Consider the following 23,455-nt stretch of genomic DNA (forward strand, 5'->3'; position numbering starts at 1 on the left):
CGCCGTTTCCGGATGTAGAATGATACAGACACGTAGTCAGTCCAAATATGACTTTTTCTGTGTGTTATTATAATTAATGCGGGCCATCTCCACGCAGGCCAACATTTAAACAACAAGGGCCCATGTAGGAGGGAATGTGATTTCACTTAATGCTGTGTGTTGGTATACACCCACCCCCCAGAACGGAGCTGATTGGTCGGACGGAGGCAGCCGGGACAGAAACTGCGTTGTCCTGGTGACCCGGCCTCTGCACCTCAGCCCATTATAAAACCCTGTGGCCGCACGCAGGCGTGCCAAATAGGCTGTCAGATGCGGTTTGGAGTAACAAGTGGATTTGACGTTTAAGTACTCATCATCGTCCTTGGAAACTCTCTCGGTAAGTGTTTGGTTATTTCTTTTCATGCTAAGTAGATTTTATGGTTGATCTTTTTTAATTACATCGTACAAAAATAGAAATTCAATGTAGAATAGATGCGTTCTGACTAATTTATTTTCCCTTTTTCCTCATCTGATAATCTCAAATTATTATATACATTGCAACTGGCTAGACATTACTTGCAAATTGTATTTAAATATTCAAGTTCTGATGCATTCAGTGTTAAATGTCCGCTTTAGCGCTTCAAAATAATACAAAGCCAATGCAATAACATTTTTCAACTAGTGTGACCACCAAAAAATGGTCTTTTTTTTTAGGGGGGGGGGGGGGGGGGATATGGAGGTTCCTAAATTCAAAAACGTTTTTCCCCTTCAGCGCACCGTGCTGGAGCAGAGCCATGGACTCAGATACAAGCCGCGTGTCGAGCAGACCGTCATCTCCCGAAGTTGATGACATCTTCCTGTCCACCCTGAAGAAGTCCGTGCACGGCTTCTCCGGCGCCGTGTCCTCTACGCAGAGCGACTCTCCGTCAGATATCCACTGCATGCGCGGCCTCTCCGCTGCCGACGAGGAGTCCCTCACACTCCGACTGGCCAAGAAAGACCGCAAACTCTTGTCAGAGGGCGAGCTGCAGTCCATTCGCCTCAAGATCAACAGCCGCGAGAGGAAAAGGATGCACGACCTCAACGTAGCCATGGACGGGCTCCGGGAGGTCATGCCCTATGCGCACGGACCGTCGGTGCGTAAACTCTCCAAAATCGCCACCCTGCTGCTTGCTAGAAACTACATTCTGATGCTGAGCAACTCACTGGAGGAGATGAAGCGGCTGGTGAGCGAAATCTACGGCACCACTGGACACCACGGCGGCTTCCACCCATCAGCCTGTGGGACTATGACACACGGGGGGCCCGTGCCGGGACACCCGGCGTCTCCCCATGCATCACACCCGGCGGTGCACCACCCACTCCTCCCGCCCGCGGCCGTCTCCACCGCCTCTCTGTCTGCGCCCGCCATCGCTGCAGTCACGTCGGTCAGACCGCATCATGGACTCCTCAAAGCGCCCGCTGCAGGTGCCGGGCCACTGGGCAGCAGCTTCCAGCACTGGGGCGTCGGCACCGGGATGCCTTGTCCATGCAGCATGTGCCAAGTTCCGCCTCAACATGTGTCCAGCATGAGCACTGTCACCATGCCGAGGCTGGCCAGCGACTCCAAGTGACTCCAAACTCAGTGGAGACGAACTTTTTAGGTCACACATTCCCTTCACAAATTATTAAGCTTTTGTATTTATCTTTGTTGCTTATTTCGTTGCACCGATGGAGCCAGTAAAGACCAATGAACCAATTGATTTTCCTCACTTGGAGTTGGAGGTTTTGCAACTAACTTAGTGTTTTATGGTAATTAACTTCAATTGTAAGAGGTGTTTCTTCACTGAGCCCCACAAGCACAACAAAGCTTCAGCTTGTTACTGGAACTATTCGATGTCTTAGGCATCTGTGTGTCTTATTTAAAGATCAATTAAAATCTGGCGATTCGTTACTTTTCCGCTCTGCGGGCCTGCAGTGCGAAACGGTTCCAAATCAAATCACAAGTGTAAATATGTAGATGGATTTTTCTGTTCAAATAGCGGGAGACATTATATATATTAGAGCCTTGTTAATGCCCGCTATCCGTTGTCTTCAATGCTTCCCTTTCTATGTTCTCTCTAGTAGGCTGATATTCTCTGTCCGACGCGAACGATGACCATTTCTTTATTTTTTTAATAAAAAAAACTGAAGTTGATATTTATTTACTTATTTTGGACGGGGATATCAGATGGATCTCTGATTATGTTTGGGCTTGAAATGTAAAATAAATACGATTAATTGAAAAAAGATAAAGTCTGGTCATATGTTTAAAAAAAATCTGTGTGTGACTTACACAACAGAAGGACTAACATGTTTCACAACAGCAGCCCTGATCATCATCCAGATCACAGTGACACTGAACACCAATACTGACACACATACACTTTAAGACATTTAAAATACTTTACTCTTTAAGGATGACTGACTTTTACTTTCATAATTATCGTATTATAATTTGCAAGCAACCAAGCTTTATACACGGCTTGAGGAAACCTATTAAACTGAGAAATTTCAAGTAAAAAGGTCCATCTCTTTTCCACCTCAAAGAGAAAGGTGGCCTCAATTCAGCTTTGCACATACCCTCCATTCATCAAGTTAAATCTAAGAATAATTTAACTCCATGGATCTTATACATTTTTTACTTGATTTTATATTGAGTGTATGCGCAACACAGATTAAAATTGTCCTATATAAAAATGTATAGCTATTTAATTTGAGAATGTGGATTCAGAGTAACTATAATCTTAATTTATTGAGAGCTCTGCTGTCGAGGACTATGTTGGCAGAAAAAAAGCAGGTACACTTTAGGTAAAGATAGCAGCTGTTGTTGCAATGTTTTCCAAAGACTTTTTAAGATGGAGCGTTATGAAATAAGTCTCTGAATATTCATGCATGTTTTTGTTTATTTGTCTCATTACGTGATTTAATTATTCAAAGTCCTTCCGCACTTTATAGGATATATCAGAGAAGAAGAGGTCATTTGGTGCAATACGATAAAAAATAATATTCTATTTACAGTTCAGCTATACGATGATCATTGTTTAAAAACTCTCAGGACAGTTATCAATCTAAATCTTTGCTCTTATGCTCACACTATGAATTTTGAATTTTACTCAGTGTGATTATTGTTGTACAATTTCAAGACTCTATCGCAACATGTATTTTCACAGCAAACTATATTATCTTCTGACTTCCTCCTGTCTAGCAGAGTCAGTTAATGACAAATTAGCAATTTGCCATAATGGCCAAAATGGAGCCCTTCTTTATTTAAATGTGTGTGTGTGTGTGTGTGTGTGTTGACTGCTTATGTTTCATCAGAAGTATGTCTCAGAAAGTTTGCATCCACCGTTCTTCCTTTAGTTGATCTATGTCCTCACAAGTATGTTGCTATCAGTCTTTTAGCTTTCATGCATCCAGTTGTTGTGATTTGTTTGGTGTATATTTACCATATTTCTTTGACAGTATAATTCAGATGGTACAATTCTAGATCACAATGCACTGTATTACCAGTTATCTTTCCAAGGGAGACCATAGCACAATTTTCCTAAATCTATACCATATGGTAGAAATGACCTTTATCCTGTTTGCAGTCCCAACACAGATCTAAGTCAGGTACACCCATCTTATGCAGTTGGACAGGGGGGAAATATGTTCTATGGACACAACTATAATTCATCATTTCGTTCTTCACCAATTTAGAAAATTCACTGACGCATTTTCTGGATATGATTCCAAATTTAAGTTTCCAAGGATTTTGGCTACACTTTCCCCTAAATCTGGTCAGTTGTGATCTTATTTGAATATATTTTAGAAAGTTCTTTTATATGCCATAAGCATTTTTAAGTTGTGCAAAAGTTCTCAGTTTACTGCCGTATGAATTTGTCATGTCGTCTATTATTCCAATACCTTTTGCATCCCAGTGGTTATTCCTAAGTGGCCTGCCATCCAACATAAATGGTAGTTCAATAGTTGTTCCAATGGATCAATAGGAGAGTTGCTGATCTTAAAATGGATCAGGTTCCGAAATGTTTTTGCAATGGAGCAAGAGAACTGAATCAAAGCATTGTCGATGTTCTTACATATACTTACATGTAATTGATTGAACACAGGCCTTGCGAAGAGACATTTTTTCTTTTAACGTCTAAGGCCTCATGTTCTATACTTTTCATTAAATAATTTATCAACTTCAAAAAAACTGGCATCCAGGGCTAGGGGAATAGCTGCCATGAGGAAAGTAATCCTTGGTAGAATGTTCATTTTTGTCTGTCTATTTTCCCCCAAATACTTAGAGGGAGCGCTTTCCATCTTTTATTTTTTTCCTTGACATCATTTAAAAGCTTGTATATTGAATATATTCATGGAGGATCTGCAAAAATTTTGCTAGCTAAATGTCATGCAAAAATACTTTTTTCATTTTAATTATGGTACATGGACCAGCATTTTCCAGTCTAGTGACCTCTCAAAGCGCTTTACAGCACTCATCAAATTCATCTATTCACAAACACATTCATACACTGATGTCACAGGATGCCATGCAAGGTGCCATCTGCCCATCAGAAGCAGTTTGGGGTTAAGTACCATGCTCAAGTATACTTCAACATACAGCTGGGGGAGTGAGCCAGCAACCTTCTGATCACTGGATGACCCTACAGCCAGGAGCCGAGAATTCCTTTTATGTTGTCATTTCGGTAATAAGTTTGGCCAGGGGTGCTAGTAATAAAACAAAGAGCTTAGGGCTCAAACTGCACCCCTGAGGTGTCACTCGTCTAAGTTCAAAAGGTTCAGACGTTATGCAATTTGTAATAATCGCTGCCTTTGGCGCTGAGTATATCACTGACATATTATTTATGAATTTAGGCCCTATCAGAATAATTAGTTCATTGTTTTAAAAAGATATGACCATTTAAACGCTTATAAAACGTCCAAAGACACCGCGTTTATTAGTCCAATTAGCATAATACATTATGTGAAACAGCTTTCTCATATTGTTTGCGTCCGGATTTTACAAAACCAATTTGGTCAATGTGAAAGAGTTTGCGTAAAATTCATTCTATTGTCCTTGCAAAAATGTTTGCAAATATTTTAGGATTTCCCTATCTTCAGGGGACAAAGTCAGCATTTTTTATTTATTTATTTTTTACTGAAAAATATTTCCTAATGATTAGATAGCTCATAATACACTTTTTATGTTGGACCCTCATCATCAGCCTATTTATACATTCAGTAAGTTTCATGTCATACAGTTATTATTTTTGTTTTGTTTTTCAAATGGTTTATAGGCCCTTCAATTTCTATATTAATGTATTCAACTTTGAATAACTTGGATATGTGGGAACAGCAAATACCAAGCTTTGCTGGTGATAACATCCAATAGAACAGCTATCAAAAGGGCAAAAGTTACAGAAAAAGCTACACACAACTGTGTATTTCTAAGGTGATTCTCCAAGTTTCTGGAACTCAAGAAAGCAATTTTTGGGGGTGGTGTGATGGTGTTTAAATCTGAGAGTAATTACTCAAGCATTGTCAGTGCATGCTTACATGCCCCATCATCTTCCCTTGAACGGAGAGTGTCTTTTTTATCAGAAACTTTTCACTTTTTCCTCTGTTTTGTTGTTGCCCACTTTGTCGCCGAGATCACTCCCCACTTTAGCTCAGCAAACCATTCATTGCTGGTTGACAAAAAACAAATCATTACCAGTGCACGAGCAAGGAAAAGTCAGCACAGACTAGAGATTTAAAAACTCCCAAACTGCAAAATCAGAGATTTTTCTATATCAACATTTATGTACACTTAATTATTTATCAACCTTATTTATGTTTTTAATATTCAACCAAATCTCCGATCTGTCTCTTATCGCAACAAAGGTGTACAATGGCCAATTGTATTGTGTCATACTTTTTTGGTCCAAGTGCCAAGTCCCTACAAACTGAACTATTGCCACCCCAGAGCATGCAAGTCAGGGGCCAAAACATCCAGGTTTATTTTATTGTTGCTTTTTTGTTAGTAGTAGAATTAACAAACAGTATAATTTGCTGTAAGTTTTTTTTATTATTTTAATTGAATGTTCAATTATTTTATTGTTGTATTAATTTGACTAACTAATTTACTGTTGTAAGTAGCACTGCCTTGTTTCTCTTCTTTCATTTGTTCTTATTAATTGAGCTGTGTAGAATTTTAAGTAGAAACATGCTATAAAAATGGAATTGTTATAATTATTATAACACAGATAGGCAAAAATAAATGGATGTTCCATCACAAATCAGTGAAAGTGACGTGATTAGACAATCTTTCTGATGTCAGTCCTGTATTCTGTTGTGGCAATCCTGGGACTCCATTGGATAAACATTTTCTGTTCTGACTTTTGATAGCTACATAAAATGTCTATTCTTCTGGTTGCCATTAGCCACAGTGGCACCTGCTTTATTAGCTCCATAGCTGTTTTCTTGTTTTTCTCATCATGACTTAAAACTTTGCCAAATATATCAAATGCACATGTTTTAATCAACTCAGTGTCAGTGAATCGCTCACTAACTTCGGCAAGGGTCCATGAAACGTGCAGTGATGCAATTGGTGCATCTTGTGCCAATATCAATATATTCATAGTAAAGTGCTTATATGATGTTAGTATGTTTGTTATTTTGTGTTTTGCCCTGATATTAATTCATAGTGTTCAAGTGTTGGTTTAGTTCGTGGGCTTTGCTGACTGCTATCGTTAGAGTCTGCATTCATATTAAGCATGTTATATAGCAATGGTGGTAAAATAAAACAAAACTCATCACTCCAGTCATATTTGAACTGACAATTCTCCTGGTCAACCTTGCGCTATTTTACAATGGCCATTATTATTCTATACTGATTATCTGAGACCTACTGGTGATCACTCACTTATCAAAGTTACCGGCTAGCTGGTGAGTGGTGTTGTCTTTATGGCATAGTTGATGACGCAGAGAGTGCACAGTATGCACAGTATGCACAGTACATTCTCCACTCAGACTCTGACAATACTGTAGAAAAGTTTCCTCCAAAACCTGTTTGGTAAGACAGTATAATAAGTAGAAGTTTGTATTGTTTCCAGCAGGGTCAGCAGATAATGCAACTGAATATCTGTTCGAAGTTCTCATGTGTAAAAGTGGGTTGAGATTTGGTAACTGAAAAAAGGATATTCGATATCCGAATATTTTGTCCATGGCTTAATAATCTACATTCCTTTAGTCCGTAAGGGTCCAGTGATATAAAAAAAAAATGCTGTAAACCACAGAGGCACCTGCTTTAAAAGCTCATAGCTGTTTTCTTTTGTTATCATCATGACTGAAAACTTTTCTTCATACATTTTTCATAGAATTAATCCAAGTTTTGAATATTGTCCTGTGAAGTCCATTTTGCTCTGTCTGGAAACATTATTTCCAAAACAAAAACAAATCTACTTCCGTGGAGACATGTTTTCTCTTCTTCCTGACAAGAGTTTTTGGGTATGTTTGCTTTCATTTGGTTGCTTTCTGTTTATTTTTCACCCCGGAACACTCCCTGGAGTACAGCAAGTGCTCCTACTTTGAAAGGCTAGTGACCTCTGTCATGTATCGTTTGAGGCCATGTCAAAACGAGATCAACAATTATTGGCTATCAACAAGTCAATAATTCACACTTGTAAGCCAATCATTTTACCTTTCCAACAATGGTATGCATGAAAAATGTCGGCTGCATTTGAGACAAGCTATGTTAGCAAACTATTTTGTGCCTACTGTGCACTGTCCCTCCTTTTATGCAGTTGAACAAGCAGCACAACCGTCATCAAGAGAAACGCTTTGAATTCAGTTCAACATGATTTGTCATTCCTGTCATACTAGCATTCTGTATTGTTTTAAATGATGGCTCTAGTAATATTTCCAGTGTCACAGCCCACATTAAAGGTAATTCTCACATTGTGGCCTTTTGATGGCGCCTTCGACAGAACAAACTATAATGTCCCCAGTACCCACAAAGTTGGGCCTAGACATTCCACATTGTATACAGGTGTAGCCAACAATATCTAGAAGGTCTGTGGCAGTGTGGCATTAAGCATGTCCTTGTTATTGTTATTTATACATGACTTATTATAAAAGAGGACAACAAAAAATGTTTTTGAGCTGTGTTTGAACTGATGTAGTTTTGGTTGTGTTGTAGCCATATGCAAAATTATGAATATTCTGTAAACTAGAAGTTAATACCTGTCATATGAAGTATCACACTTGCATGTTGACCTTACAGTTCTTCTGTTATAATCTTGTGACTGTGATGCAGCAGCTCTCTATCCACTGTTGGTGGCAGGCTAATTTATCCATTGATGCTGAGAGTCTGAGGATGATACTGTGACAGTTTAAATATTCATAACTTTGGACAGAAGGGGAGCATCAGACTTACACTGTTGAAACTGAATTTAAACCTTCCTGAAAACACTGCACAGATGTACACTCTTTCAGCTCTGCACATCATGTTGTGTTAGCTGAAAGGATTAAAGATCAGTGGGATACATCAAAGGGGGCGGAATAACAGAAAGAGAAATAGAGTCTATGATGGAGCAAAGGAGAAATGAGGGAGAGAGGATAAACAGAGAAGCTGTCAGAGACAAAGGCAGGATTTAACTCACTTTTACAAGGGAATAGATGGAGCTCTAAGGTGAATTTGAGACCTCAGAGGTCACACCTTCCCTTGTGTATTCCAACACAGCCTCATCTGCTCCCCCTTAAACACTGTGATGTGACTCTAATACACACAAAGAAACACTGACTGCATGGGTTACACAGGCAACAAGTGGTTGCTAAGCTGATTATTATTGTTTTTTTCAGAATTCTTAAAAAGACTTATGTGTTCAGTTGTTAAAGTGATAGTTAGACATTTTTGGAAATAAGCACATTTGCTATCTTGCAAAATTTGATGTGAAAATAGATCCTGCTTCGTTATCTGTCAGTTAAATGTGAGCCTGGAGCCAACAAGTGATTAGCTATTTCTTGGCTAGCCCCCTGTAAAACCAGAAATTGTTGTTTTAACAGTTCAGTCAATGAATGAAATTAACAAACTAGATGTAATGTGCTAAATAATGAGCCTTTGTGCTAAGATAAAAGGGACTCCTTCACCAGCAGTGATGACAGCTTATCCATCATCCTGCTGTCTCCCACCACCTGCACTGAGTCAAGAGGACATCCCAGGATGGAGCTGGCCTTTTTTTATCTTTTAGCAAAACAATAACAAGTGAACCAAGCAAATTTTTACAAGCACATTATAGCAGTGTGGTTAGAGGCATGGGTCATCAGTCAACCACTTGGTTCCAAAATAAATGATCATGTTTACATTTTGGATGCTTTCCTGTAAAATTATGTAGAGACATACATGTTCCCCAAAGAATCACTTCTCTTGTTGATATTTCTGGTTTTAGGTTAAATATAAGTAGGTCTATTAGATGGAAACCATGACTTTTGGCACATAGTTATTATGTGCCCTGCTAGGACTTGTCATTTCATGCATCATCAGGTCAAATCTTTTAATTGTCCATTCCCATACACGTATGTATTTTCAAGGCTTCATGACTCCTCATGGTGGCACTTAGGGTAAAGTGAAAAGATGTTGACTAACTAATTATTTAGGTTAGACAGATTCAAGAGTGTAAATCATTTTAACTCCCAAACATTTCTGCTCTTTGGCAGTTGTTTACATTCGCATTATGGCACATGTGGACATTGCCAAGTTGAAGTCAGTGTAAATGTGTGTTAAAGAGAAACTAAGATACAACTCCATACACTTTTTGTTCATTGTTTCATCTCTTTTGTCAAAGTTTCTAAAATTGACACCACAATGCACTGTACATACTTTTTTCTTTCTGTCTTTTTGGGGGAATTTTTTGTTCCCTTTCTGTTTTGCGATGTGTCACATATTGCTGTATGGTGATACTACCGACCTATAATCTAGCAAGCAGCTTTGATCCTGACTGATGAGGTCCTGGTCAGATTCGTTGGTCTTACATTAACAGATTGGGTTGGGTCAGAATCAGAATCAGAATCAGAAATCCTTTAATGTCCTGCAGACAGGGAAATTTGTTTGTCGCAACAGCAGAATATTACAAGAATAGAGCAATAGTAAAATAGACAAAACAATTAAAAGGAAAGAAAAATAGAATCAACGTATATATACATATTTACATAATATAGTGCAAAAATGAGCAACACATTTTTATATACAGATTTTAAAAATAGATAATAAATATGGGTGTTGAAATGAGTTTGTACAGACTTATTGCAAACTCATTTCAATAGTTTGCAATAAGTCTGTACAAACTCATTTCAACATCCATATTTATTATCTATCTCTCTATAAAAGCAAGGAATCTCTGTCTGTCTGTGTGTGTGTGTATGTGTGTGTCCCTCAAATATCTCTGCAGATCAGGATCAGACTGACCTGAGACTTACAACATGGCTGCTGCGTGGTCCAAGGGTGTGCGACTTCACATTTGTTTGGACTGCAATGATACCGTTAATAAATTATTTCATAAATGCTTTACAAATTCTGCGAGCATTGTCCACCGGAGCCACCACAGTCACGTGCGCACCAGAGCCAATCACTGCAGAGCCCACCGCCACCCCCCACCTAAGAAACAAGCAGATTTATACCTGCAGCAGTGAGGGCTGGATCGGGATTTTGCCAGGCGGTTCGGTCCGTTCTGTTCTGTTCTGTGCATCTACACTGACTGTTGTGGATTAATGAGACGAAAAGAGTCCGGACTGAGTCTGTTCGGGTCTTGAAGCTTAATTGGCGAAGTTTCAGGAGCAGAACCACACCTCAACAGCGCCAACTTCCGCATTTCTATAAATAACCACCTGACCCTCTCCTCTGCTTCGCTCTCGTATTCTGCACTCTCGCACCCAGAAACGAGATCACGCGACATCGCCTCGCCCGAGCACATCCAAACTTTTGTACGAGCAACATCAGGCCCTACTCACCTCATCATGGACTTCGTATCACTATCCCCGTCAGACAATCTTTCAGACGAGATCAGGATCACCATTCATCTGAAGCCGACTACTTTCCTGTCACCTCTGTACCCGAGACCCCGATTCCAGTGGCCCTACAGCCGACTAGGACGCGAGCGAGTCCGAAGAGCACCAACTTCGTCTCATCCATGGTTCGCATCCCGCCTGGTTCATCTCTCCTCAACATCCAAGATTATCATAGTTCGTCCGACGACTCTCCCGTGTCTCCCAGCCCACCTCCTTCCCCAGCAAAGAGAGGACGAGGAAATTCCAGAAAAGAAAGTCACGTCACTGCAGTTCGCCTCAGTTCGCCGACTCCTTCACCTCCAAGAAGCGAAGCCTCCCGCCATCGTTCCGCCAACACCGGCCGAACAACTCGCCGGTCGCAATGTCTCCACGCTCCGGTGATTTCCCCGACCGGCTTTCATCTTCTACAGTCACCGATTGGACAGTAGCCACTCCCCAGAAAATTTTAAACGACAAATGAATTCTGTTTCACCGAATGGACTATAAAGCCAAACTTTCTCCACACGCATGTGAGCTTTTTCCGTCAACACCAGCTCTCTTCCGGGTGACGTCATCACGCGCACGCAACACACCGCGATGTCGACGCTCCTGTTAAAAGGGACAGTACAATTAAATACTACAGCCCAAAGACAGCAGAAAGCTCATAGACAACAGAAAGTGCAGCAGCAAAAGTGGAGACAGTGATCCTCAGCCAGATCAAATGACTCTAGAGTTTCTGCTACCACTTCTCGTCATCACTCCATTCCAAAGGGAGTGCCCAGATGGATTTCAGGACCTTCCAATCCCCATCAGGATTTTCATCATCGACACCAGCAACCTACAACATGGTGCCCACTGCCATCCAGTTCTAGCCACCACAACAGCCAATCTTTGAAAAAAATAAATAAATAAAAATAAATAAATAAATAAAAAAAAAAAATAAATAAATAAACTCATGGCTGCTCATTCCGTTGACACCAAATCGCTTCCAGGTGACGTCATCACGCACAGCCCTACAGGCAGTGACGTCTATGCTCTTGTTAAAGGGACAGTACAATCAAATAACACAGCCCAAAGAAAACAAAGAGCAGCAGCAAAAGCAGAGACAGAGATCCTCCGCCAGATCAAACAACTCCAGAGTTTTCGCCACCACTTCTCGCATCACTACACTCCAGAGGGAGCGCCCAGATGGATTCCAGGATCCAGAACTTCTATCAGGATTATCATCATCAGCTACAGCAACCTACAACCTCAAGGGCAAACGCCACAGTGCCCACCGCCATCCAGTTCCAGCCATCACCGCAGCTAAACTTTGCGGGGGCTCCTGGCACAGGGATGCCAGCTCCCCCTACTGCCCACTGCTAGCAACCACAGCAGCCTGTTTTCAGCGGAGGCTCCTGGCACCGGGATGCCAGAGCCCTCTGCTTCCTGTGTCCAGCAACCACAGCAGCTCGCTTCAACCGGGGCTCCTGGCACCGAGATGCCAGCGCCCTCTGCTTCCTGTGTCCAGCAACCACAGCAGCTCGCTTCAACTGGGGCTCCTGGCACCGAGACGCCAGCGCCCTCTGCTTCCTGTTTCCAGCAACCACAGCAGCTCGCTTCAACTGGGGCTCCTGGCACCGAGATGCCAGCGCCCTCTGCTTCCTGTTTCCAGCAACCACAGCAGCTCGCTTCAACCGGGGCTCCGGTCTGTATATAAAAAATGACTGTCAATTCTTGCACTACATCATGTAAATATCTATATACGTCAATTCAATTCTATTTTCTTCCCCTTTTTAATTATAGTGTCTATTCTATTGTCTATTTTACTATTGCTCTGTTCTCGTAATATTCTGCTGCGACAAACAAATTTCCCCGTCTGCGGGACATTAAAGGATTCTGATTCTGATCCTGATCCTGGCACCGAGATGCCAGCGCCCTCTGCTTCCTGTTTCGAGCAACCACAGCAGCTCGCTTCAACCAGGGCTCCTGGCACCAAGATGCCAGCGCCCTCTGCTTCCTGTGTCCAGTAACCACAGCAGCTCGCTTCAACCGGGGCTCCTGGCACCGAGATGCCAGCGCCCTCTGCTTCCTGTTTCCAGCAACCACAGCAGCTCGCTTCAACCGGAGCTCCGATGCCAGAGCCCTCTGCTTTCTGTTTCCAGCAACCACAGCAACTCGCTTCAACCGGAGCTCCTGGCACCGAGATGCCAGCGCCCCCTGCTTCCCGTTTCCAGCAACTACAGCAGCTCACTTCAACCGGGGCTCCTGGCACCGAGATGCCAGCGCCCCCTGCTTCCCGTTTCAAGCAACCACAGCAGCTTGATCAACCGGGGCTCCTGGCACCGAGATGCCAGCACCCCCTGCTTCCCGTTTCAAGCAACCACAGCAGCTCGCTTCAACTGGGGCTCCTGGCACCGAGATGCCAGCACCCCCTGCTTCCCGTTTCAAGCAACCACAGCTGCTCGCTTCAACCGAGGGCTCCTGGCACCGAGATGGCAGCGCCCTCTGCCGCCTATTTCCAGCAACCACAGCAGATTGCTTCAACCCGGGCTCCTGGCACCGGGATGCCAGTGCCCTCTGCCGTCTAATTTCAGCAACCACAGCACCTCGCTTCAACCGGGGCTCCTGGCACCAGGTGCCAGCGCCCTATGCCGGGATGCAGGGAGCTTCCATGTCCAGCTGGGGTCGTCAGCACCGGGATGCCGGCACCCGTTCTTCCCCCTCAGCAGGCAACCACTAATTTCACTATATACACAGCTACCCACACTGAGCCGCACAAAAAAACAAACGAGAGCTTCAGCCTTCCCTCGCCTGTCGTCGGCAGCTCCACCAGCACCCATACCTCCAGAACAGATGTCATCTACCCCTTCTGTCATCTTCCCGTAATCAACGGCGTATATAAGAAAGGCAGGCCCGTCATGCACCAAGGAGGTCGTTCGATTTGCAACGGCTTCATCAGTACCGGATGCACCGTGTCCCAGTGCCGCTTCCTCCACGTTTACTCCTTCTGCGGCGGGGGTCACGCCCACCTCGAATGCCCATACAACCTATCTCGCCAAAGCTAGTTTCTCATAAAGGACTTGAAGAAGGTCTTCACCCCGGACTTCCACACAATCATCTATCTCTTTTGAAATCAAAAATCTTCAGTCGACCATAACCGAGCCAGATTCAGTTTAACGCACGCTCGCTAAGAAAGTTAAGGAAGGTCCAGGAACAGACCAGTGCTCTTAAAGTCCTCCCTATTCACACCGACTTCTGCTGTTTCTTCAGCATCCACTGGCGTGGTATATATTACTTCGCCGTTAGGCTCACCTTTGGTCGCAAAGCAGCCTAAACTCTTTGACACCCCACCTGAAGCCCTCAACTGGATCCAGTCTAACAATTTCCCCCCACCTCATCACCACCCGCTTCCGGCCTGGTTACCCTGACTTCAGTCTCCTCCAACCTCGGGGTCCCATCGTCGCAGAGAAAACAGAGGGCCCCTCCACATCCCTCGAGTTTCTCGGAATCATTCTTGACACTAACAAGTTTTAGACTTCATTCCCGGTCGGAAAGCTCAACCGAACCTTCTTCTGCGCCCCGTGCCGCACCAAACGTCAACTTCTGTCCCTTCCGTCCCATCACTCTTGACCTCCATCTCCCTGGATAGCTCGAGCCTTGCTGAAATCCGTCCGTGACTCAACCCTCTCACCAATTGGAACGGAATCACTTTCTTTTACGATGACCAACCGACTCACCTGCATGACATCCATCTGTACATCGATGCTGCTCCTTAGGCCGGTTTTGGGGGGTTTCTACAATGGAAGATGGCTTGCGGCAGAATCGCCCCCGAAGCTCGCTAATGAATGCCAGAAGTTCAGAAGCTTGGCACCTCACGCAGATACCTTCCCTACGCCAGTCGGGCGTCGACATTCAACTCGTAAATCCTGCGCTTATACCCCTGATAAGCGACTCCCAGAGCTCCACCATCAACAGCCTATCACCCTCGACCCTCTCTTCCTACTGGACAGCTTGGAAAGCTTCCATTACTTTCACAACCAATACAACACAACCTTTCCGTCATTCGATCTCATCACCACGACTTCTTTCAGTACTTACGCCCATTCCTCATGACAAATCACGCATCACCAAGCTTACCTTAGCGGTATCAGCTTCTTTCCAAGACAATAACCGGCTGTTTGTTAACAGTTCGTTAAGCCCTCGCCGTCTTCATCTTAATGCCGACTTGCTGTTAATCTGCCTCCACACAATCCGTTCCGGGTACGGCACTCCTCAAGTCGCCCAAACCCTGGAAGCCACGTTCTTGCTTGCCTTTTGGTTTCCTCAGATGCTCCGAATTCACCTCCTCAACCATTCACTTCGACTCAAGCCGTCATGCTTGCATTTCTGACTTGTCTCGCTTTTCAGGCGACACCATGGTGTTCCACTTAAAGCAAACCAAAACCAATCAATTTGGTCCACCTACACCCGTCTTCTTCTTCAAGGTCCAATCACCACTGAATCCCTTCGAAACCCTCGCAAATTTCTTGCAATTTCGTAAATCTCACAACAATGACAGATCCTCTCTTCATCTCCGAATCCGGCCAAGTGGCTACTCGATTCTGGTTCCACCATCACTTTCGCCACGTGCTCTCATTGTCTGGTATTTTGCCTGACAACTACTCCGGGCACTCCTTCAGAATCGGAGCTGCCACTTCAGCCTCCCGTAATGGCTTCCCAGAACACTTCATACGTCTCATAGGCCGCTGGTCCTCCCAAACGTACCACCGTTACATCTGTTCAGATCTGAAAGATCTCAGATCCGCTCAATCTCTTCTCAAGTAATTGGAGGTTTTTGGGGGTCCGTCGCTGCCCAGGGGCGGCGGTGGATTCTCTACAAGAATCCCCACAATATTCTGCACCCCTCCCCCCCACCCCATTTCTCTCTGCCTGTTTCTTCTTTCTCTCCTCTCCTTCGTAGGTCCATGAGGGGGTCCGTCGCTGCCCGGGAGCGGCGGCGGATTCTCTACAAGAATCCCCACAACGCACTCGAAGAACTCAAAAGAACCAAGATCTTCGACACTTCGTTTTCCTTTGTCACTAATAAATCCTTAAACGCATCTCGTTGACGGTGTGGTCCTTGCTAGTGAATGAGGTGATCCGGAGACGCGCGGACAACAAAGTGGAATCGGAATCTGTGGATGTTCATGTGTAGCTAGCTGCTAGCCCACCCACACGGCCCACCTCCCGAGGCGACGGACCGGACGCACCGGCACGTCCAAAACCGGATTTAGGGTAAATAATGTCCGCCACGCTTTTTGCGCGAACATTTCCGTCATTTTTGCTTTTTTCTGTCTGGTGCAGGAAGAAACGATAAAAACGGGCAGCGATATTGAGAGTTGAGAGATTTGTGACACTTAGCGTGTTTTGAGTGTATAGTTAGTATATAATGCAGTGTTTGGTGTAGTGTGTTTAGTGTGTAGTGGAGTTGTTTTTTTGTTTAATGAGTCAAAACAATGAGGAGACTGTTTAATGTGGAGCAGGCAGGAATGAGCTGAGGAGCCTGAGGCATTGCCTGCATTTAAATGTAAATAGTTACATATAACTTTGTAAATTTAAAAAAATTATGCACAAATTTATCAAACAACAATTTATATTTGCATTATAACTAATGCAGTTGGTTCATTAAACTATTTGCGGTTTTCACAGTAAAAAATTTAACTTTTTCCTACTCAGATTGTATGTACTTTTGTGATTTTAGGTCCATAGTGTTAATATGTCAAAATGAAAAAAACTGTACAGTCATACATGTGAGGTTGTGCTGAAAATAATGACACCAAACAAGGCAAGGTAAATAGTTTTTAAGGTGAAATATAATGGTAAAATCAAAAATAGTCAAAAACAGCCAATTATATCCCTGACGTCCCACCTTTAAACACAACCTCATTTGGCCATCCATGAAAAACCTACTTAACCTGCCACTTTTCTATAGGAATACATGCTTCCTACAGGCAATGCACTAGTATTTAATAAATATGGGTGTTGAAATGAGTTTGTACAGACGTATTGCAAGAGTCCAGAGTGACTGAGATGATTGATTTGCAACTTGACCCATGCAAACATCCCTTTCTCACATTTTTAAAGAAAGTCGGAAAAAAATCCTGGATCAGTCGCTCTGTCCAAATATGCACCAGTTAGTTGGGTCTATTATAAAGTTGAGACCCATCCTCCATCCAAGTTTCATGGAAATCTGTTCAGTAGTTGTTCTGTAATCCTGCTGACAAACTAACAAATCAACAAATCAACAACAAAAAAACCCCACACACATCCAAAAACATTGTTTGTGGTGGTAATAAAAGGTGCAGATACCCATGTGTGAAAAAACTCTCAGGTGCAGAGACCTCATATCATTTGTATATATAATTAAATGTAGTATTTCTGCAATGCAAGATACTTTATGTATATGAGAGAGAGAGAGTAAAGGAAAGACAGAGAAACAAAGCAAGAGAGCAGAAGATTCATTGAGTGTGTTTTTTGCAGCTGAAGAATCATCCCCAGTGGCTTTGAAAAGAGGGATAATCCTGTCAAGTAAGCAGACCTTTGGATATTCATGACTGGCCGAGCAGCTCTGTGGACTGAAGGAGGACAGAGCCAGGATGGGATTAAACATCAAAGTGAATCTGAGGAGAGCAGGACTGGAGCATGAATCCACCAAGGGAGAGCCACAGAGGTCTTCGAGGGGTGTGCTGGAGGCCGGTTGCCTGGTGGATGGACAGCGCTTTGAATGACTCTGGGATGAGGGCCTCCTGAAGGCCATTCAGAAGAGTGCAATGGTGTGGCATGTGCACCTGTTCCCCAATCTGAGAAACATACACAAAGCACAACATTTACAACCAAAATAAGTTCTCATTGGTGTCATCACTCAGTCAGAGCTGCTGAGAGTGGTGCTAACAAAAAAAACAAAATTGATCAAGTGATTGTGCTTACCATCAAGGTCTGTTTTTCATGCATCAGAGGAGGTCCCTGAAAATCTTCATTCTACCACTTGCATAATTTTTTTTGGCAATATTGCATCAATAATTTTGGAAAAACCTTTTCCTGTTTCAGCATGACAATGCCAGCTCCAAAAAAGTACAGAGGTCAGACTTCAGTCTCATCCGTCATCGTTTGGACAAACTGGAATACTGATTGTAGGCAAAACTTTATCACCAAACGTCTGTGTTGGAATCAACTAGGCACCTGTGTTAGTATGGGACTAAATCCCTGCATCTTGTTTAAAATGTGGTGGAAAGCCTGCAAATGAAGGCTGACAACAGACTGATGCCAATGATTTTGGGATCACACAGTGACCTAGTTTATGTTTATAGTTTATGCCAGGTTTCATTTGTCAAGCTTTATAGACATCAGCCTCTGAGATTTCTTTTTTATTGCAACACACCGCAAATTTACTTTGCTTTGTTCAAAGCATTGACAAATTACATTTTGATAATTTCAGTGCAACGTATCTTTCCATAAACCATATATTGGATATTTTGGATAATCTTCAGACCTTTCTGCGGATGGTTTTAGGGGAATCACAAGGTTTTAAGAGATACAATTGACAATTTGGAGTGTGAAGAAAAAAGTGATGCAAATGTATTTTTTTAACATGCATAGATGCCTCTTACCTTCACATTGCCCTTCACTGTCAAGAAAAATGTGTTATATGTGACATAGCCTGTCTAATACACACCACACACACATACACTCACACTGTTGTAAAGCTATTCTTTGTACCCCAAAAAGTGTGTGCATGTTGTCTGGATGGCATTCCATGTGGTTTGTTGAACATCTCACACCCATATGTCTGTCCCCTGGCAGTGGCCCAGCCAGCTCTGAATGCTGGCAGCTGATACATTTGGAAAAAGAAACTCAACATGACAGGGCTCAGAGAAACTAAAGTGCTGTTGCGGAAACAAACACACACATCAGACACACGCACACGATCTGAATACCAGCACTGAAATAAAGATGTAGCTAATTTGCTACTGTAAGATGTTTTAATCACTACAATCCCAATTTATTTTACCAGTTAGTGTAGCCTGCTATCATGTTGTGCTACAACATATGTCTAAGCTTTAGTTTGTTGCTTCCCCTGGGATCCCTGTTTCACCAATCAAATTAACACCACACTCACAATGATCATCTGACTTACAAGTGAGCTGGACAAAAGTACACTTTATTTTCTGTTTTTCGTTTTTAGGTTTAAGATTAACCATTCAATTGTTTCAAAACTAATATAGCATGTCTGAATCACCTGCTATCACATTGAAAGCCCTCAGCAGGAGGTTTGAACAACAGCTTTGATAAACCTGCTGCAGTTTAATCAGAGTGGAGGCTGAATAGAATCAGAGAGTGATTGCTGCTTCAGTCTGATCTCTCAGGTCTTAGTGGGGATTTCAATTTACCAAGAGACTGTGAAGAGCAGGAGCCAAGTGGGAGGTGAATGAGCTACAGGAGGATGAGGAGGTTGTAATGCATAGCAGGGAGGTGTGTGTGATACATGGTGTAGACTGACGATGTGATCAACAACTGAAAGAATCATCTTACATCCACTGTTTCCATCGGCCTAGCCTGGTGTGGCAAGATTTTGTGAAATAAGAACAATGTCTTCAAATGCTAAATAATGCTCTCTATTATTTCAACAAGATTAAAAGAAAAGGAGAAAGAGTTTCCCACCATGAACAGAACACTTAAACTTTTAAACTCTACACCCACCTGTCTGTACAACAAATTTTAACAAAAACATATAAAAGGTTTTTATCAAGACCCCATTTCCAAACAATCCAAATATGTTGTAATCCATTGCAAAGAGCTGCAATAAGACATATGAAACGTATCTGTTTCAATCATGCATCGCAGTTCCCCAGAAGTGTTGAAAAAAGCAGATAAAGAACATACATTCATTATATCTCTTTATTGTAGTTTTTCCCAAGAGAAATAAGCAAAAACTTTTGTGTATCAGATGGCCAGAGTTTAAAAATTTAATATTTAGGGCCCGAGCACTAACCAGTGCAAGGACCTATTGAATCCGTTAGGATTATTATTTTTCTCTGCGTGTTTGATCACAGTTTGGAGGCCTGAACATAACCCAAAACTCACCAAACTTGGAACATACGTCACATCTGGCAAAAATTGTGATACTTCATCATTGGGTGTGGGTGTGGCCAGGGACTCTATAGCGCGCCCTGATGTAATGCCCCGCCGTCTACATGCACATACACGAACGGAATTCGGTGGGCATACGTATCATGACCAGACCCACAAAAAACCCTCTTGGACCCATATCCTCAGTCTAACAGGAAATTGGCCATTTTGATTTTAGACGCCATTTAAACGCATTACCATGCCTTGTACTTTAACGAACTCCTCCTACAGATTTAACACCACAGACTTCACATTAAGACCTCAGACCTTTAATATGAAAAGTTATTAAAAACTTTTGTCTATGTCATAACTGGTGGGCGTGGTTGTGCACTCCATTTTGATGATTTGCCATGCAACGGGAAGTCCTTATAACGTCAACATACAATTTCCCATCTACACCCAATTGCTCACACATGTAGAGGGTGTCACTATACGTTTGTGCCTTAATACTGTGTGATATCCATGTCAGAGGGCCCGACATTTGTGGAGTGAGGGCTCGTTCATCACTGCTTGGAGCTTTAATTAGGGCCCGAGCACTGACCAGTATGAGGATCTATTGGAATCGCTAGGATTATTCTTTTTATTCTGCACATTGATCGCAGTTTTTGAGGCCTGAACATACCCCAAAACTCATCAAACTCAGAATATATGTCACATCAAAAGATTTGAGTTCTTTGGATGATTTTTGCAAACAAATCAATGTAAAATGTGTTAAAGAATTTCAAGGCTATTCATTTTTTAGTGTAACAATACAACTCAGTGCAGGAAACAGCTATCAGCGCACGTCTGTATTTAAACTGAGCATTCGCAGCTATTGAGCGTGAAGCATTTAGGTTCTCTTTCACAAATGGCCCAAGGACTTAAACCTTACACCCCTCCCACCTTATTATCCCTACCACACTATGATCAGCACCAAATGCTGACTATCCTAGGCTGGTCGCTGGTGCTCACAAAGCATACTGGGAAGGACAAAAGCAGACCTTCAGCCCATTGGTTTCACCTTATTAACAGCTTGTAATCTTCTCATATATTTGGGCAAGCCTCACAGAGCAGGAGTTGGGGCCAATAGACAAGTGTGTCCACCACTCCTGCTTTGATGCAGAGCAGCCTTTTCCCCCTCTTCCCTGCTCTGTTGTATTCCCATTGTTGCTGTTGCACCTGTTTGCCCACAGGGACACATGGTGAAATCAGTCATTGACTACTGTTAATTTCTCATTATACTCTTTCTGCTCATTGTAAACAGAAGACAGTTTGTGATATAAAGCCCATTGCAGGTACTTCTCCTCGTTAGCAAAACTGTTAAAAACCTTGGGAAGAAAAAATATCAAAAATATTATTTATTTATCTAAACAGAATTTATGGGGGTATTGTTGTGATTATTGAAACAAAACATCATTTAAATGGAAAGAGAACGCATTTGGTACTTTTTTTTAAGTGTTATAATCTGACCAGTTTTTGGCAAAAACATACAAATAATGCAAGCGATGAGTATCAATTATGTTCATTCTTGAGATCACAGAATCACAATTTGCAGTCTTCCATGGCATGGGAGAAGGTGAAGAGCAAGTCAGCAGTTGAGTGGCCTGGTCAGCAGTTCTGACTGCTAACCAGTTTTCTGTCAATGCTAGCCCAGTTGTTAGTCCTGCTGGCTTACAAGCCTCCCCAGCACCAACTGACAGGGCTAAACGCCACATGCTAGTGATAGGAGACTCCATTACCTGCAACGTTAAGTCAACATCGTCAGCACCTGATTGCTGTTTACCTGGGGCCAGAGCCTCTGACATAGAGGCAAATCTTAGGGTGCTGTCATCACGCAGGGCTAAACAGGGAACTCAGGCACAGAGCACCACAAGAAACAGAAACATTGCTACAGCTGACACCAACAATGTCCCTCTGAAGCAGTCTAAAATCAAAAAAGATAGCCTAGCCAGGAATTTTCAGGCTGCTAGAAAAATGTGTCAGCATCAATTAATTATAGTTGAGTAATGATGAGATGTACAGTAGGCTTACAGCTATAAACTGCTGGCTGGTGTGTCACTGTAGGGAGAAGGGATACAGGTTTGTTGATAACTGGATGAGAACATACGGCGTTCATCCTGCTGGAGTCAACGCTGCTGTTTTATCCAGCAATATAGACAGGCATTAGAAGCAGGTTTGACACTAGGGATGTAGCACTCGGCAGGTTGCAGGTGACTAGAGAGCCTGCTAGTGATAAAGTAAGTGCTGGTATGGAGTCTACTAGCCTAATGAGATATAGTGCAGAATACCAGACTATTTAAACTGAATAGTTTAAAGCTGCAGTCTGCATTTATGAGAAAAAAGTGAATTTAGCCAGAGCACAGCTCCCAGCTCCCTTCTTCTTCCTCTCTGATGCCCTGCAGCCCAGCAGCCCTGCCTTCAAAGCCCCTTCCCACAGAGAAGCCTGCCGTGCACAAGCAGGCTTGTAATTGCAGTAACAGAGGATGCCAGATAACCAAGATGTCACATTCAAAATAACAACAACATAAGCTCTGATTGTTCTCTTTCTGACCAATGACGAGTGCCTCATGCCGAGTCACTGTAGATATCCTGAGTAACAAACAATAAAACGTAGTCATTACCCGCTGCAACATTTTTGCCATGCTGCCTTTCTGAAGCATGAGTAATGTTATGTCTCTAAACCAATTCAACCACTGTAATAATGTCCACAAACGTAATAAACCACAAACGTAATAAAATTCTGCAGCATTTAATGTAATAAACCCACAATTGTAATACATTTTCCACAAACGTAATAGCCACTGCCAGCTACAAACGTAAAACGCTTTTTCACACAAATTCCCACATAACTATTATGTTTGCAGGGATTTATTGCATTTGTGTGGATGGGAAAATCTTTATTGTAATAACAAATGTAATAATACAATGAATAATGGTCGTTGTGGTTGTTGTTTGTTTGTTTGCCTATATACCTACTAATACTACTGATTGTGGGTGCAAAATCCAGATGCTGATCAGAACGGATCTCCCGCCCCCGATGACTTAATTGTGATAATGTTCAAAGTTATTATTAGTTTTTCAAATGATTATTATTAGAGCCCAAGCAGGGAACCTGCAAGGACCCTAATGTTTTTCAAATGATTAGGGCCCGAGCAGGTCTCTACCTGTGAGGTCCCTATTGTTTTTCAAATGAATATTAGGGCCTGAGCAGGTCTCGACCTGTAAGGTCCCTATTGTTTTTCTAAAGATAATTTATTAGGGCCCGAGCCGGGAAACCTGCGATTGTTTTTCTAAGGATTATTATTATTAGGGGGCCAAGCCAGAG

General features: G+C 42.6%; 1 protein-coding gene across 1 annotated transcript; it reads left to right on the forward strand.

Annotated features, from left to right (window-relative positions):
• Positions 1 to 258: 258 nt before the first annotated feature.
• On the forward strand, positions 259 to 2,253 carry olig2 (oligodendrocyte lineage transcription factor 2). Its single transcript, XM_030427363.1, has 2 exons — positions 259 to 376; positions 752 to 2,253. Exon 2 carries the CDS (start codon positions 774 to 776, stop codon positions 1,590 to 1,592), a length of 819 nt encoding a protein of 272 aa, XP_030283223.1. The 5' UTR covers positions 259 to 376; positions 752 to 773; the 3' UTR covers positions 1,593 to 2,253.
• The last annotated feature ends 21,202 nt before the right edge of the window (positions 2,254 to 23,455 follow it).

This window comes from Sparus aurata, chromosome 9 (genome assembly GCF_900880675.1).
Source record: "Sparus aurata chromosome 9, fSpaAur1.1, whole genome shotgun sequence".
Lineage (NCBI taxonomy): Eukaryota > Metazoa > Chordata > Actinopteri > Spariformes > Sparidae > Sparus > Sparus aurata.